The sequence below is a fragment of the Rhipicephalus sanguineus genome, chromosome 4 (assembly GCF_013339695.2).
Source record: "Rhipicephalus sanguineus isolate Rsan-2018 chromosome 4, BIME_Rsan_1.4, whole genome shotgun sequence".
NCBI lineage: Eukaryota > Metazoa > Arthropoda > Arachnida > Ixodida > Ixodidae > Rhipicephalus > Rhipicephalus sanguineus.
In genome coordinates, this window is record NC_051179.1 from 183,064,766 (window position 1) to 183,083,339 (window position 18,574).

The window sequence follows — 18,574 nt, forward strand, 5'->3', positions numbered from 1 at the left end:
GACGTATAGGCCGTCGAGGCTGGTAGGCCTGGATAGTGCTACGTAGACGAACATCAGTAGATGGCACTTGTCGTATTCGTAGACTACGTGGGCGTATGTGGCCTACGTAGCCTAGTCTACAAAGCGGCTGCCAATCAATCTGGCATCATCCTCGGTCAGCATGAGGCCGTCGCCCAGCCTCGTAAAAAATGAAGAGGACACTGCGTCGTTCTGGTGGACGAAGTGCACCTTACGGTGCGGTGATGTGGATATCATGTGTAACTTTCGTTAATGTATTCCACCGGGGTCGAGCAATGCTTTAATATAGCTTGCTGAATCATAGAAATACAAACATAATGTTTATTAGACTACTATAAAAGCGGAGCCAACACTGGAACTACAGACGTTAATCAGATATGACGCCTGTATCGTAGGAGTACACATCGTAGGATAATCATGTAGTGTTTATTGCTTTCTTGCAAAATTAGATAGCCAGAACCACAACCACAATTGACGTTGCACCGATATTACGCCTTCGTAGGCTGTTTTTCCAAACCAGTTTATAGACCTGGCGTGGCTCAGTGGTAGAATACCTGATTGCCACGCAGAATGCTTGGGTTCGATTCCTGCTGGGATCCTAATTTTCATTCTTTCCATTCGTTGATTCAACGCTGCGATGTTGGTTTTCCTTAACGCTCTAGCATTTAGGTTACCAATCTGTTCTCGCCGTTCCTGGGTAGATATAAACTGTCAATCACCTGTGGCGCATACCCGTACACCGCGGCCCGTGGTGAACGGGTATGTGCCACACGTGTCTGGTGGAAAGGGTTTGACGACGTACGCGACAGGATTTTAACGTTATTCATGTCATGACCCGGCAGTCATATTCGTCAAATCCTCTAACCCTGCCATGCAAATTTCGGTCTACACCAAGTTAAGGAGGCGATCATGAGAGCACCCAGACGTAGGCGGCTAGATAGATAGATAGATAGATACGTAGATAGAAACGCTCAAAGTGCCAGAGGTTCGCTAAGAAATGCTTCGCATTTAATAAATAAATAAAAGGTGACGCTTCTGAGTCGCTCAACTAGTCCAACAGTGGGACAGATGGAAATCGTCGAGAGGCCGTCGCAGCTAAAGACTGAAGTTCGTGATTGAATTGCGCAGTAACATGTTGCACCTTGCCAAATTCATTGTGTCTAAGAAGTCCTGGCACGGCGCAAGCAGAAAGCTACAGCGCGAAGCCCGCGCGCTAGTCGAGGCGGCTGCTGCGGCGTACACACATTTCCCATGAGTGCTTGCGCGCCCGTTGATAGCGCTCGTGTGCTTGAAAATGGTCTGTTGTAATGTCACGCGAAGAACGGCAAGCAGCTCGAAAGTTGCAACACGCTGCTCAAGCAGAAAGGACGCACGGAATGAACCTACACAGGATGAGAGGGAACATTTGTAACCTATTCCTGCGTCAGCACCACGCTCCTTTCGCAAAAGCGGCCGCTGCAGTGGGCCAGGTGACCTTTGCGCTCTCAACGCAAGACGTACGAACCACCGCGATCACGAGATAAGCGCACGCACGAGCGACCACGCCCTGTAGAGGCGGGCGCTTGTCGAAACAGCGGCGACTTTTAAAGCGCGCTCTTCGAGCCCTTCGCGATGTAACACGCTGTAACACGCTGTAACACCGATCTCTGAGTACCGCCGCCGGCAAATGGTGTATATAAATAGCTCGCCGTTCGCATTGCGAAGAACATGCCGTTTGTGGCCGAATCGTTTCGCGCTGTACGCTGCGGAGCGAGGGGTCGTAAATTCGATTCCCGGTGACGGAACTTTTTCTTATGTTTTTTTTTTCTTTGTCCACTGTTAGTATTTATATTTTACAACGTCATATCCGTGACGGAAATACGTCAGTGGAGCCGTGGTGGACCCCGGCATAAAACACTTTCGTGTTAAAAGTATTGCTTCAGTGTTCTTAGCGGTTCTTCACACTATCACCGAAGCTCTAACTACTGGCACTCTGAAAGTAGCGTCGTTGCGAAAATCAGGTACGGCGCCATACACTTGCTCTTCTAAACGCCTGCGGTGGGAGAGTAATCGGCGTGCTGCCGGAGGTAATAGTGTAGGCAACGGCTCCGCGGCACAGGTTGCGGGAAGTGGCGCGACGCTGGCTGCGACGCACATCATGGTGCCGCGTCGTGGCCGCCGACGCTAGTGAAAGCTCAAGATTTATCACACAGAATGATAGTAAACAATGGCGTCGACATGGACCAGTGCATAATGTAGTGTGGTGTAGTTTGGTTGGATGTGCCTTTGCGAACATGCGCAACAAGGTTGCGGCTGGTATAATCCCTAACCAATCTGCTCCCTCTATTTCTCGCTTGCTTCATCTTTCTTTCTATCTTTTCCCTCTATCTCTATATATATATATATATACTCCTTACTCTCTCTTTCTTTGATTCTCTCTCTTTCGCTCTTTCTCTTTCTACTCTAATTTTTCTTCATTTCCCTTTTGCTCGTTCCGCCTATGCTATACTTCACTATTTCCTGTCCTTCTTTTCCCTCTCCTCTCCCCTCACATCTCGCCCTCCTCACCCTCACTTCTATTTCTCACTTTCTTCTTTGTCATCGTCACTTGCTCTCTCTCTCTTTCTCGTTCTTGCTTGCTCTTTCTCTCTTTATCTCTCTCGCTTTCTCGCTTGCTTCCTCTTTATTTCTATGTTTTTCTATCTCTCTCTATTTCTCTTTCTGCTCCTTTCTATGCTATGCTTTTATCTTTTCCCTCCTCTTCACCCGCAGTTCTCGCCACCTCACCCTCACTTCCCTTTTCAACCCCCTTGCTATACTATATCATGCAACGCAATGCTATGCTCTGCTAGCGTGCCTGGATAGCCGGTGGTTAAGATGCTCGCCTTCGGATCGTGGCGCACCAAGAAATTCTTCTGTTTCTTTTTCTTTCTTTCTCTCTCTCTCTGTATTCGTTCTCTCTATATGCTACCTAAAGGTAGCATATACAGTAACTCCAACCTGCCACTATATAACCTCCCACTGATTTAGAAATGTCAGGGCAATGTGTACGAGAGGCAAAGTGCATGCTGGGGCCTATTTCTTGCTTTCAAATGCGCTTCTTTTTTTGCTGTAGATATGCGCCTCCTATATTAGATGACTTAGAAGTGCGATGCCTCTGCAAGAGATCCGCATGTGCTAGAAACGCGCACTATGAAGTTTGCGGGCTGCAGTGTACCGGTGTGCTGGCGAAGGAGATAAAAAAAGAAAAGTCACAGTTTCGCCGCAAGGGCGAAGCAATGAATGCGATAGCAAGAAATTAATGCTATACGAAGTGAGGCTCGCCAATGGATACTCTCAGTTTGAACAGCGTTCCTGTTGCAAAGGCGGCCGAAGCAGCGAAGGAAACTAGCGTGCTTCAACAGTCGAGCTGTGACACTTCATGGTTCGCGCTCATCTTCTGTTTGTTCGTTTAGCGGCGTCCCTTCAGCTCGAGTGACTTTCGTACGCTCGGTAACATGAGCGCGGACATCACGGTGAAAGCGTGAAACATTCCTCTTCCCCTCACCTAGAGAAAACCGCGCGAGCAGACAACGGAAGAGCAATGTTCTCGCTGCGCAAATATAAGAAGCGAGCGAGCTCGACGACGACTTTTAAATGCGCCCGTCGCGCTGCTAGCGCCATCTCGCTGGTAATGAAGAAAGCTTATTATCGCCTGCCGTCTGTGAGTCCGTCCAGCGGTAAAGGGTATGTATATAACGCTCGCCGTTAGCTACGTGGAGGATCTGCGTTTCGTGGCGTAGTGGATAGCGCCACTCGCTGCGGAAGAAGAGGTCCCTGGTTCGATTCCGCGCTTCGGAAGCATTTTTCTGAATTATTTTTCTTTGGGGCTTTTATATATATATATACATACTTATACATATACGGTGCATGACGGCGACGGCGACGGCAAAATCCAGCCGAGACTGTCCATATAATTGCTATCGCAATAAAAAAGTGAACGATTATTGGGCTGGGCGCGATGACGCTTGGGGCTCGCGCTCATCCTGCCGCCTAAGACAGATCAGTCGCAGCCGGGCCTTCGTCAAGTAAAGCTGTTTGCTTGTTGCCTCCGTGTTCTCTCCGAAGGCTCCGGGCAACTACTGGCCCTGAGCCCACAACAGGTATGTTCATCATTTTTTTCAGCTAAATTTAAAGCCGGCGAAGAAAGCAACCCATTTCGAAGCAGTATTGCAAAAAGCAGGTATCGGTGCTTGCTTCGTTTGTGCATTTCCCATTCGGTGTAGCATTCTTTCTCTCAAGATATAGTGAAATGAAAACACGTGTAGTGTTGCGCAACGCATTTTGGAAGGAGCAATGCGCAACTGTTGCGCGTTGACGAACGGACGCCGCCGCTGCATTGCGCAACAGTTACGCAACGCGCGCTGGAAGGAGCAACGCGCAACTGTTGCTATGGGCCGGTGTGACATCAGGTGATCGCTGACAGAGTGTGAGGGGGAGAGGCCACAGCTGGCACCGTGCCAGGGCACGGACGGACGGTCACCGCGAATATGAGACATTAAAGGCTTTGGCCTAATACCACCAGAGACGAACTGATGCGCCCTTACAGCGATCTATATCAGGAAAATCGAGCACTTGCAATGCTTTCCTCCGTAAATGGGGCCAAAATAAATGAAGTAACAGAAAAAAATACACTTGCCTTCAGTGCATTCAGCAGATCCGACCACTTATCCTTCCTTGCACGCGAAAAAGTGCCACGTGCACGCTGGTATGCCGTGCGCTATGCTTTCTGCTGCCGAAATCCTTACTATTTTACAGTAAGTTACACCGCGATTACGAGATTTCATGGACAACAATCTAGCTGTAGCGCCGCGGTTCGAATGTGCATGCTAAATAACTTGAGTAACACTGAAGCGATCCGCCGTCGGCTGTGGGTGTGACATTTCAGTCGCTTTCCATACACTCTTAAAAAAGAGTCAAAAGAGGGTCACGACAGTGCGACACTTCCGTTATCCACTTGACCCCTTTTGAAAGGTAGAAACAAGAAGATAGTTAACATTTCTGAAAGAGTCACTTGACTGTAGTGAAGCGCGCTTCTATTGGCTTCTGTGGTGAAGACGCCGCCGTGTACGCCATACATTTCGCGCGCTTGGCGGTCGACGCCGCTGTGGCGCCGTGGCTTGCCGACGAAGGCGGGCCAGGCGGGCACCCCGGTGGCACGGCGCCTCCGCTTCCTCTCTCAGTGTCCGCGGTATTTTGGAATGCGTTGCGTTGGTTGCGTGGGTTGCGTGTCTAGTAGTTTTGTCATCGTTTTGTGTTTGGGAGAACATGCGCATCTGCGGTTGCGGTCAGGCCATATTGTACGCGGAGGCTCCTTCCTCGAAGTGACGCTTGCAGGGCAGCATATTTAAACTGTGAACATCGACAACATGCGCCTGTTAACGGCGATTGTACTGCTTTCGTAGGTACTAATTGTACAGCTTCAGCTGTGCGGCTGCAGCAGCTCTGTCGAAGTAGGCTGCCAGCCATTTCCAACACCAGTCTGCGTCCTCGGCGCTGTTGCGAATGCTCAACTAAAACGGTCAGTTAAAGAGCTGAGACCTTTATGCGCGTTGCACAAGCTCCCGTAAAATGAGCGATGCAATCAATTATCAAGGGCGATTTTTTGCTGATCGCACATTGCGTCTGCACTGCTGAAGGTGCACGATGTCGTTTTGAGATGCGCTTTAGTCTACGTCATAACATTTCCATCGGTATTGAATGTGCAGCGTTCTTCCGCGCGTGGAAACGTGAAAAAAAGTCTGTTTAAGAACGCTTAGATGTACCCTTAATAATGGTTTTTGCTGACTTCAAGACTGTGGTTTGAGGTGCAGATATACTATGATTCTTCCAGCACGTACGTGGTAGTCACTTAAATTGGACATGCCCCGCCGAGAAGGTGAAAAGCTTTGGACTTTCGACGGCACGCTGTTGGGGCCGCCGCCGTATTTTGCCGCCGTTGGGGCCGTTGGAGCCGCCGCTGTATTTCGTATCTTGCCTGAATGTGCGATGACGTTCGGCGTTATAATAGAATCGAGGGTGTGTGCGTGATTGTGGGAGCTATGTGCGGTAATTCTAGCACTTTACATGTCTCACCTCAACGTAGACGACGTCCGCTAGCGCTGGGTGTTCTTCGGGCGCTCGTACTCGCATGTGTTTTTCAGAGTATTTAGATGGGTTACGTTTGTAAAACACGCGGCCAGTAACCGCTCACGGCGTGTCCCTGAGTGCCGGAGGATGAGGTTGGGTGTCGGAATATGCCGGCGCAAAGCTGGCCTTATTCTGAAAGCAAATTTTGAAGCGATTTGTCAGAAAAGAAGAGCTTTCATTCGTGCATAGCATGTGCCTTTTGCGAAACGAGGTTTCCGCCTTCCTTTACGTGAAAATGTCATCGATGGACTCACAGAAATTACACCTACAACCCATACAACCATCTACTTCTGTGTAACAAGTTTTCCTACTCACCATACCAGAGCAGGGGTCCTGATGTGTGATCTTAGCGATCACTTACCAATATATTGTCTATTGCCTCAAAACTGTCTTGCCAAAGAACACATGAAAACTCCAAACGGGTATATCCCGAACAAAGCGTAAGAATCGTAGAATTAATCTCTTGTTATCGGTGGGACGAAGTAACTGCGAATACCGACGCAAACACAGCGTACGAGGCTTTTATATCCGCCTCTGTGCTATGATGCGATAGATACTTCCCCCTTGTGAAGTTCAAAAAACACAAGAATACGAGAAAGCCTTGGATATAGCGTGAGTTGTATAACAGAATTAAATCATGCAACGCGCTCTTCCAAACTTTTCTAAAAAGCAGACGTGATGATCACTTCCGGGTGTTCAAATATGAACGAAATAAATGTATAACAGTCACTCGGGCCAGCTTAATCTTATCCGGCAACGCGCATTCGAAAGAATTAAATTACATATGTGCAAGAGGTATGCTTACATATTCTCTAACGGCTTTCAGCGGCTTCACATCACATCGATTGCACCAGCAGCACAACTGTCTTTTAACGATCATATTGTGTTCTAGATCTTCACAATGGCGGTAAATCGGGCTAGTTGGTTGCTCATGATCGTAAAATAACAGCGCAAAAGACGACGGCCGAACACACAGAGACAAACGAGCGCTGACTTCCAACTGGTTTATTTATGCGGAAACAGAAATATATAGCACTCACATATCACAACAAACCGAACATTACATCATGCGCAGAAACTCCTTTTCTTTATGAAGAAGAGCTATGGAAGGAGTGCTGACGCACTGATCACCAAGCTTATCAATCAGATCAGCTTCTATCATCTCACGCGTAATCTGTTCCCAGTTCTAAGCGACGACACTCGACTTGACAAACAACGGAACGCACCCGCAGCGAGAACAGTGATGAGCTAGATTGCCTTGCTTATATTTTTGTACACAAGTACAATGTAAAAAAATATAAGCAAGGCAATCTAGCTCATCACTGTTCTCGCTGCGGGTGCGTTCCGTTGTTTGTCAAGTCGAGTGTCGTCGCTAAGAACTGGGAACAGATTACGCGTGAGATCATAGAAGCTGATCTGATTGGATAAGCTTGGTGATCAGTGCGTCAGCACTCCTTCCATAGCTCTTCTTCATATAAAAAAGGAGTTTCTGCGCATGATGTAATGTTCTGTTTCTTGTGATATGTGAGTGCTATACATTTCTGTTTCCGCATAAATAAACCAGTTGGAAGTCAGCGCTCTTTTGTCTATGTGTGTTTGTCCGTCGTCTTTTGCGCTGTTATTTGACGTTCTGGATCTCTTGTTCATCGATGGCCATCAAGAACAGAGTACAATATATATATTCCGAAGGAGCAACCGATAGCTTAGGTTGCGATGATGAACCAACATCTATAAAATGTGAATTGATTGTATTTGCAATCTGAATATCTCATAGTCCGCTGTGTTAAAGTGTAACTTTCCTTGCGGTAGAGGTTTGGAGGCTCCTATACTTCGATCTTGGTGCACGTTAAAGAACCACGGGTGGTCGAAATTTCCGTAGCCCTCCACTACGGCGCGTCTCATAATCATGTCATGGCTTTGGGACGTTAAACCCCAGATATTATCATATTTCTTCATTACCTCATTAATTGCCTTCCACATCAGATTTGAATTTCCCGAGACAGCAGTGAACTTAATCATTCAATGTTCCTGTTTGGCGCGTTTAATATCAGAATTTAATCAGTTCATTAGTTCATCAGTTCATTAGCTGGCCGGAAAAACCGTTTTATCAAGTACATCACACAAACGACCTTATAAAAAACTGTTTTTTGATGCCCTCTAGCTGAGTCGGCGCAAATATACAAACTCACAAATAGGCGGGAATATTTTACGTACCAGAAATAAGTGAGCAAAACGAGTATTGAACTTCAAGAAAGATGTGCAAATTTTTTCAGCCATAAATAGAGCACAGGCCATTACGCTAAGGCTCTTACAAACAAGATCCTATCCGAACCCGCTGTTAATTAACAAGATTTATCCGGAGTTCTCTATTCCTACAACATGCCAAACATGCCACGAAACCATAGACCTCACTCATATGCTCTGGCGTTGCTCCGCGTTACGCAGCGACAAGGAAAACACTGGAGAGCGGTGGGACGCAGCTCTGCGCAGTCCGACATTAGAGGGACAATTATGGGCAGTCCAATGGGCCCACCAAGCGGCCGAAAGGCTAGGTCTTTCGATCCCAACGTGGGAGCGGCCCGCTTCGGGCTAGGTAACTAGCACGACCTATTGGACCTCAATAAAGTTCTTTCATCCATCCGTCCGTCCATCCATCCATCCATCCATCCATCCATCCATCCATCCATCCATCCATCCATCCATCCATCCATCCATCCATCCATCCATCCATCCATATTTATGGTGATGGAAAGATCGCTGGATGATTTGGCATGTCGCTACTTAAGTATTGGCTGCTATGCACGTGTGTGAAAGTCCAATGGCAGGCCTGGTGGAAGGTAGCAGTTACGATGGAGCATGGCGCAATGCGACAGAAAAGAAGGGAAAAAATCGGGAAGCTTGCATTAGGTCGCGCAAGGCTTGGCACAGCGAAGCACGGGCCCGTCGCCGTTCATGCTTCCCGTCGACCGACACGTCTAGCTTCGAGATGCGCGGCTAGCTCCTCGGGAGTACGCACTTTCTTAGGACGCCCGTGGCTGTCTCGGCACGATCGGACGCAGCCAGGCTACGCACTGTAAAACGGATGTTGCGCGCGAGGTCTTCGTTGGTGGCCATGGCTTAGCTACTGCGCATGCACGGCTTGGCCAGGTGGTGCGGTATCTGGTCGTGGTTCTTGCTTCCTCTTCCTTTCCATGTTATTTTCTCTCTTTCGTTGATTTTCTCTCTTTCTGCCTTTGTTTCTCTCTATTTCTCATTTTCTTATTGTCTGTGCTAGGCTTTGCTCTCTCCCCTCCTCCATTCCCTCCTCCTCACCATCACATCTCTCCTCCTCACGCTGACTTCCCTTTCTCACTTCCTTGCTGCACTATACTATTTAAGGCTATGCTATGCTCTGCTAGCGTGCCTGGATAACCGAGTGGTTAGGACGCTTGTCTTCGGATCGGGGGCACGGATTGATTCGGCGACGACGCAGCTCAAGCATGGCCTCTGAATCCCGCCTCGCGAAGAATTTCATTTGGCAAGAATTTCTCTCTTTCTCTTTCTTTCTGTCTCTGTTTCTTTTTCTCTTTCACTCTCTCTGTACCCGTTCTCTTAGCCATCAGGCTCAATTGCAGGGAGCGGTTAGTAGTGGGATTTGCCCAAGTTCTGTGGCACATACCCTTTGATGATGATGATAGTTTTTGCTTCACCACCACCGCCTTTATGGTTTGACTAACAGCTTCGCTGTGAAAGGAAAGAAAAAACAAAGAAAGAAAGAAAGAAAGAAAAAAAGAAAGAAAGAAAGAAAGAAAGAAAGAAAGAAAGAAAGAAAGAAAGAAAGAAAGAAAGAAAGAAAGAAAGAAAGAAAGAAAGAAAGAAAGAAAGAAAGGAGTACACAGGCACGCGGACGCAAAGGTTCTCTTGGCCCATTTTTCTGATAAGGCGAAGACTCCTGAATTTTTTAAAAGGTGCTCTTAACCAGTTCCATGTCGGCGCGTATTCCCACTACACGCCCACTTCCCGTCGCCTATCACTATTAGCGTGGTACGTTAAACTGTTACATGGGCTGCCCTAGTAAGCTAGAAAACGGCAGGAAGGCGAAGATGGAAGCTTACGATGAAAAAGTCCGCAAACAGGGAGTGGGTGCTCTGGCCGACGTTTCTACAAGAGGACTTGTGTTCTTCCAGCCTTGTCAGTTCCATCCTTGAAGAAGACATGTCCACTTGTCTAAACGTCGGCTCGAGCATCCACCCCCTGTTTACGGATTTTTTCATCTCTAGTATGTTCGGTGTGTTCAACCATACTGACCTGGAACGCGGAGATGAGGTAGCTCTCGCCATACGTGAATATAAACGGGTTCAGCATACCGGCCGTGAAGAGCCCCTGTTCGTGCAGCAGAGCTGAGAGGGGCGCCACTTCCTCCTCTTCATCGCTTCGCTCGCGCTGCACCGCCAGCGAAAGTTCCAGGCCTGTGAGACGGAGGCATTGTTGTTGGACGTGAACCAACGCCAGACCATGCTGACATGCATGTGCATTTCCAAGGCGAAAATACTTGCTTTAAACCACCTCTTAACACGTAGTCATCGTTCGCGTCGGTATCTTTTAGGGAAAACTGCATGGAAATGTATGAAACGATTTTCTAGCTTGCATCACCAAGCTAAAAAATCGTTCAAACGAGTTCATAGAGAAACACACCGAGCGGCGCGTCTTGCAAGGTGTGACGGAGACCACCAAGTTCTTTCTAGGTAGTCCACGCAGTCTGTTGTGAATGTTCTCAATGTTTCTTTCAGCGCCTCTCTGACTTTCAATTCAGCTGAAAACTCAGCCTGTAAGTGCTGGTTGCTCTGAACAGTATTTTGCAGTAGCAAATACGCAGCTGCACTAGTTCTGCGAGATATCCAGGCAAGCTTTTCTTAGCAAGCAATGTTACTAAATGAGCGCTATAATCCTCATTGGTTTGCAGATCCTGAGAGCATAGTGGTAGAGAGAATAAGAGAAAAAAGTGGCAGGCATTTGCATAAGCCACTAGAGGGCTAGGAGTCAGAGACAGGTTTTTCATTTTCCTAGCGTGTGAACAATCATGAACACCTGGGAAGACCACGTATATGCAATGTACGAGGTAAATGCACTCAAACAGCCCTCTTGCCACACGCGAGAAAACAGCACGCACCTTCACACGTTTCTGTCTATCTTACAGCGTAACGCGCCTGTCCCGTGTGTTCTTTACTGTGTCCTGTTTTTCCTCGCGCTTCGCTTCGATATGGCCCGAATATACTTTAAAAAAAAAGACTATTTGATGGCTTGCTCCATTCCATAAAAATAATACGCGTCTGTCAGACGTCTTTTCCGTGATTCGTCTCTGCTTCTCGGCCCTTCCTAGTCGAGAAAGCCGTGCGCGCTATCAGCGTGCCAGAGCATTACCATAGCATTACGCGATTGCAAGTTGACTGGAATGTCAGTCGATTCTCTATATCGCATTTAAAAAAAAGAAACAAAAACACGCGGGCGCATTTTACACAAAGTAAGTTTATCCACGCAGTCGCTGGTCACTAGTCGTAAATGGGCTCATTTCCGCTATCGCTGCCGCCGTCGCAACTGCTGCGGTCCCACAGCCCGTCATCGTGCAGTGTTAGCCCGCACTTAGCAAAGCACCACACCAGGACACCTATTGAAAGCCGCCCATGCAGATTGCCGCCCAATCAGGGAGCACCCGTCAGCACACAGTTGCTAAAACGGTTCTGTAAACCCGCTTGGTCGGTGTAAGTTCAGGGTCCTTCGCAGACATCCACTAGTTGTTTTCGAGCGCAACAAATCCTTATAAGTCTTTTAAAAGGTCATGCCGAGGTGCTGGAGCTGCCCGGGCATCACACCTGGAATCAGCAGCATGTCCATACGCTCCCTCCGGAGCTTTACTTTTACCTTGGAAATGAGGTGGCCCCGGAATCAACACAACACTAGCAGGTTGGAAGCGTCCATCCTGATCAACGCCCACGACCTCAAGGGCCACGCCATAGGATACCAATCTACAACCATGTGGGCGGTCATGAAACTACTTTCATTCACTCGTACTACGATGCCGTTCGTAGACACTTCCTTGGCCGTCATCTTTCGTTTAAGAACGATGACCGGCGTGGCTACGTACCATCCGCCAAGCATGAGAGCATTACAGTAAGACGCAGACCTCCACAGCATGTAGAAATGAGGTTCACTTCGCGAGCTCGTTTCTCGCTTACAGTAGTATTGCTGACCATATCGAAATAAACCGAAGTCTGGTCTGGATGCCGATCTGGCCGACGCAATACCTACGTGATGCGCGGGTCTTTAGAAAGTGCCTCAGGAAGGCAAAGACTTTCGCTTCGTATGCAGCCGAGATCACCTGGTCCATGCTGGGAGCGAGGCGAGCCCTCTACCTCTTTTTGGATGCCCAGGCCCTGCTGACTTGGAAGTAAGTCGTCGATATTCCTACTTCCGCAGTGAACACACGCGCTTGCTTCGTCACCATTTCACATGACATCAGCAGCGAGAGATCGCGTAGATCGGTCACGTATTCCACAAATTTCGCCTCCAGCTCCAGAAAGCGTCCAGACACGGGGCCGCGAAAATGTCGGCGCTTGCCGTAACACGTGAAAATTTCATCACGATGCAGCCGCAACTGCAGCGTCGCGCGTTCGCTGACTCCAAACTTGTGTCCTGCCGCGCAGTTTGTTTCTTCGGCATCAAGACTGGCGGCTCTCTTGAATCTCTTGAATGCTGCTGTGAATGAGCCCCGGCAGTTTTTAGGGGCGAAGCTCTTTAGGGTGTGGGTCGTTCCCTCCTCTGTAGTAGAAGTACGTATGTAGCCAGCTCTAGTTTAATGAATTGCTCACTAGATGGCGTTTCATGTATTTCTTAGAGCTCTAGTTTAATGAATTGCTCACTAGATGGCGTTTCATGTATTTCTTAGAGTTGTTGTTTAAAGATGACAGATGGCGCTTGCGTAATGCGCATGGCGCATGTCATTGGATGCCTGCGATCGTAAAAGGCGCTCGCTCTTGGCGCGCTTTCTCTTTCGCTCGGAGTCGCCGGATGGAGGCAGACAAGGCGCTCGCTCTTGGCGCGCATTCTCTTTCGCTCGGGAGCGGACACTTTCCCAGTATTTCACCGATCACAAAGCGGTGATAATGAAGGGACCACGTAAACCAACAGTACAATAAAAGTTTGATGTTTAATATATAAACGGTGTTTCACACTCTTTATATGATGTACTGGGCGATTTTCACGGAATAGTTTCACGGTTTACCGATGATTTCCTCCGGAGCTTCGCCCCGCTCATCATCATTCACCCCGTGGATATGCTGTGATTTTTCGCCCCGGAGCACTCATGCCAAACGCAATGAAAAAAAACATATGAGTAGGAAGTGCCATAAAAACAAACGTGTAACGAGTTGCAAGATGAAACATTCCCTGTCAAAACAGAGATGCAGGAAAAGGGGTTATTCATTCCGTGGGGACATCATTGTCAGCTATTCAGGAAGCCGAAAGACACGTTTTTGAACGCGTTTTTTTCTTGGCAGCTGGGATGCAATGTCATTCTGGGAAGTCCTAAAATGGACTTTAAAAAAAGTGTTGCCCCTTGACGCCTACGGCAACAGCTGTCTCCAAGCTAAAAAACAAGAAAGGGTACCATTGACCTGCTTGTGTAATTGGGCTTGCCCTTATTATGCAAGTCTAGAATAGCGGTGCGCCATGCCGATAATAATGCATTCCAGTTCGACATTACTTCTTTAAATTTATATCTTGATTCGTGAAAACTCAAAAGATCCGACATGACGTTTCTGAGTGGCTTCATAAAGTAGAAAGCCGCCTCCAGAGGAAGCAACATAAAGAAGCCAGTCACTTATGAAACTTGAACAGCTTCTCTTTTATTTTAGTGTATAAATTTGTCAACGTAGCAAGTATGCATATACGCAATAAAGAAAGAAAATGGGTAGCCCAGCAGCTAAGACACTCGCGAACACTCGCCATGCCGTTATCCTCGCGGTAACGGCATGGCCGCACGTGCTACACAGTAGGCGAAGAAGGTGCTAAAAAAATGTCGTTCTTTGATAACTCAAATTTACAGTGCTTTACTGGAGTGAATAAATATGCCAAGGGAAGAGCAGTTGAAGTCAGCCGCTCAGCAGTTGATGGGGCGTCACTCAAGAGTGCGTCTGCCAGTTTTTCCTCAGCGCTTTGAGCCTCGGGCTCGAACCTGGAACGGACCAGAGTCCATTCGCTACGATCATCGCGAAATAAGAAGAAAACAACGCATCGTTTAGAACAACGGAGTGCCAAGCGCCAGCCACCGCTTCGCAGTGGTTCTCCAGTGTCAATGTACGACTCCGCGCATAGAACCTGCTCCCCAGCTGCGGTCGTTGGGGCTGGAGGCCAACCACGGTCGTTCACTCTATTTACATAGAGTGGACAACTGCGGCGCACCATGAAACACCTCACTTCCACAGAATTCCAACCGACGGCAACTATGCGGCTGACCATGCTGAGCAATCCTCCCTGCCTGACCTAGGGAACGGCTGTGCGCCCCTCAGCTGCATTGCGATGGACTGGAAGAATTCATTGTGTTTGGGAGCAAGCGGCCGGAGAAAATTCGTAAGGCTTTATTGACAAACGAAACTTATCCTTAAAGCGGTCATGAACCACCGCCTGGGGGGCCATGAAAAACACCTTGGAATGAGTGGGAGGGCTCCCAGGAATCTATAGCCGAAAGAATTTTTCCAAAAGCTATAGTAGGATAGCAGATATAGCAATCGCTATATTTACCTGACGCATTCCCTCTCAACTCACTTCACTCCGATGGAGAGGGCAGCGCCGTTCTAGGTGCCTCACCCAGTGCATTGTCATCTCGCTTCAATGTTGTGTGGTTTTCTTTCTGCCTAACTTGGCAGTGCCGATGGCCACTGCTGGCAACTAATAGTTCCGGTCGGTTGCTTTAGCTGCACGGTGTGCCGCGTCTGGGGACTAGGCGCTGACGCGAACTATTTGAATTGATAGTCTGGTATAATCCGCTGTGTTTCCCTTAGTCGGACGCCTACTGGCTTGGAAGCGCGCATGCTTACGTCCTCTGTGTGAAGCTTGCTTTCGATTGTGCGCGTACGTGAGCAGCAGGCGTAACAGCACGCCGATGGATCGCGCGCTCCTAGCACGGATGGAACGTATGACACGGGAAATGGGTTTCGACCCTTATAGTGACCCACCAATAAACTTGTCGGAGCTAACGCGAGAAAGATCCAGCCCTGACAGCGTTCAGTTTTCGAACTGATTTTTTATTATTGCGCTGCACCCGACGCGCGGCCGAATGCCAACTTCTTCTTTTCCGAGCGCCGCATTCTGAGGCGCTACAGGGCTCCCCCCCGTAGAACGAGAGCCATAGGAGTCGCCCAGTGGACATGCTTGGATGAGGGCATCCAGGCTGAAGATTGAAGCCCCGTGGACGCTAGAGCGGCGATATACGCAGGTTTTAGTCGATCGGCAGCCACGACGTCTTCACGGCCATTGATGTCCAGCGTGAACGTCTTAGGTGTACGATGGAGTACGCGGAATGGGCCATCATAGGCTGGTGTGAGTGGTGGCCGTATTTGGTCACGCCGAACGAAGACGTGACTGCAGTCATGTAGATCCTGGCTGACGAAGACAGACTGGGGGTATCGGTCGGCAGGAATCACAGGAGCAAGGTCCCGAAACGTGGTGCGCAGCTCTCGAATGTACGTGGAGGCATCGTGAGTGGAAGGTGGCGATGATGGCTCGAAGAATTCTCCTGGAAGACGCAGGGAAACGCCATACACTAGTTCGGCTGATGAGCAGCCGAGATCCGCTTTCAATGCTGATCGGATACCCAGAAGTACGAAGGGGAGGTGGTCGAGCCAACGTTCCCTTGGCTGGTGAGCAGTGAGGGCAGCTTTCAGTTGTCGATGAAGCCATTCGACCATGCCATTGGCGGAAGGATGGTAGGCAGTTGTGTGAATGTGTCGAATGCCCAAGATATTGGCAAGTGCGGTGAAAAGGGCCGATTGAAATTGACGACCGCGATCAGTGGTGGCGACAGAAGGGCATCCAAAGCGCGACACCCAGCCGTTTGTGAAAGCCTTAGCAACTGTTGGTGCTGTAATGTCGGAAATGGGAAACGCTTCCGGCCATCTGGTGAAGCGATCCACACATGTCAGCAGGTAACAGGCTCCTTGCGATGACGGAAGAGGGCCGACGATGTCGAGATGGACGTGAGAAAACCTTGCGTCTGGAGGCCGAAAGGGGGATGTTGCCGTGACAGTGTGACGGTGAACTTTAACCCGCTGGTACTCAAGGCAGGTTCGCGCCCAGCGTCGGACATCAGCATTGATGCTTGGCCAAAGGAAACGAGATGTGACTAGCTTCTGGGTCGCACGAATACCAGGATGGCTCATGTTGTGCAATTGATCAAAAATTGCACGACGAAAAGCTGAAGGCACGAAGGGCCGAGGGACACCAGTAGACGTTTCGCACGTTATTAATGAGGTAGAAAATGGAAGCGGGCACTCCGTGAACGATAGAGACGTGGATGAAGAACGAAGACGATGCAGCTCAGGATCGTTGCTTTGGGCAGCTGCTAGCTCTTCCATGTCTAGTGGTGGCTGGGTCGACAAGGCATCGCTGCGGGATAGTGCATCAGCAGCAGCATTTTCCGGCCCATGGACGTGTCTGAGATCCACAGTGAACTCGGAAATGAAGCATAGTTGACGGATCTCCCGTGCAGTGTAATTGCTGTGATTGCGATGGAAGGCAAACGTCAGGGGCTTGTGGTCTGTAACGACGTAAAAGTCCCGGCCCTCCAATAAATGACGAAAATGTTTGATGGCGAGGTATACCGCGAGGAGTTCTCGGGCAAATGTACTGTATTTTGCTTCCGGTGGCTTTAGTTTTTGCGAGAAAAAACCAAGGGGCTGCCAACCGGATACGTGCTGCTCGAGAACGGCGCCAACTGCCACGCTTGATGCATCGGTGATGAGACTAATTGGGGCATCAGGGACGGGATGTATGAGCATGGTGGCGTCTGCCAGAGCCTTCTTCGCAGTGCCGAAGGCAGATGCAGCGTCCTCGGTCCACTCCAGTGGCGCAGCCGGGTCTTTCTTTTTAGCCAATAGGTCGGTCAAGGGCTTTAGGAATGTGGCACACTTTGGAAGAAAGCGGCGATGGAAGTTTAGTAGGCCCAGAAATTCTCGGAGTCGCTTCAGTGAAGTCGGGGGTGGAAAGTCTTGAATAGCTTTCACTTTGCTGGCGAGTGGTTGGATACCCTGTGGAGTGACAAGGTGGCCTAGGAACTCTATTGTAGCGACGCCGAAGAGGCACTTATTGGGATTAATTACGAGGCCGTAATCATCCAGGCGGTGGAACAGGGTGCGCAGGTGGGCTTCATGCTCAGGGTCGGATGAGCTTGCTACAAGGAGGTCATCAAGGTAGGCAAATACGAAATCGAGACCTCGCGTGACCTCGTTGATAGTGCGCTGAAAGGTCTGTGCCGAGTTGCGCAATCCAAAAGGCATCCTCACATATTCAAACAGACCGAATGGGGTGGTGATGGCCGTCTTCGGAATGTCGGCGGGTTCTACAGGAATCTGATGGTAAGCCTTCACTAAGTCAATCTTAGAGAAGATTGTGCACCGAGCCAAATTTGACGTGAAATCCTGTATGTGAGGAAGTGGATAGCGGTCTGGTAAGGTGTGGGCATTGAGAGCACGGTAATCCCCACATGGTCTCCAGTCGCCAGGACCTTTCTTCGGCACCATGTGGAGTGGCGACGCCCAGTTGCTTGAGGAAGGCCGCACAATGCCGAGTTCAAGCATGTGCTCAAACTCACGGCGGGCGATGGCGAGGCGTTCTCCAGATAGTCGACGGGGTCGTGTAAAAACGGGAGGTCCAGTGGTCACAATGTGGTGAGTGATGGAATGCTTCACCGGTGACTCTCTGGTGTGCGGCTTCGTGATGCTGGGAAAGTCGGCGAGTATTTTTGCATACGGCGAAGCAGGTGTGAGAGCTCGCAGTCCTGTTGACGAGGAAGTACAGAGTACACCGTTGATGGAGAGGCGGGCGTTGAGATCAATGAGGCGATGAGCATGCATGTCCACAGCAAGGTTGAAAAAACTGAGGAAGTCAGCTCCAATAATACCTTGCGAGACATCAGCGAGGATGAAAATCCAGCGGAACATACGGCGTAGTCCAAGGTCAAGTGTAAGAGAGCGTTGACCGTATGTGCGAATGGCGGAATTGTTGATCGCTTGGAGTGGGCAGGTCTGTTCGTTGCGACGGCGATCTGCACACGAGGCCGGTATGACGCTAACCTGGGCTCCTGTGTCGACTAGGAAGCAAGCGCCAGTGACCTTATCAGAAACGTAGAAAAGGCGGCATGAATTTTGACCAGTACCAC

At 49.2% G+C, this 18,574-nt stretch overlaps 1 protein-coding gene across 1 annotated transcript in view; it reads right to left on the bottom strand.

Moving 5' to 3' along the window:
- LOC119391901 (uncharacterized) overlaps positions 1–18,574 on the bottom strand; it is a 51,377-nt gene that overhangs the window by 28,992 nt on the left and 3,811 nt on the right. The window contains exon 2 of the mRNA XM_037659551.2: positions 10,453–10,613. Within this exon, the coding sequence (XP_037515479.2) occupies positions 10,453–10,613 (161 nt within the window). The remainder of the gene's footprint in view (positions 1–10,452; positions 10,614–18,574) is intronic.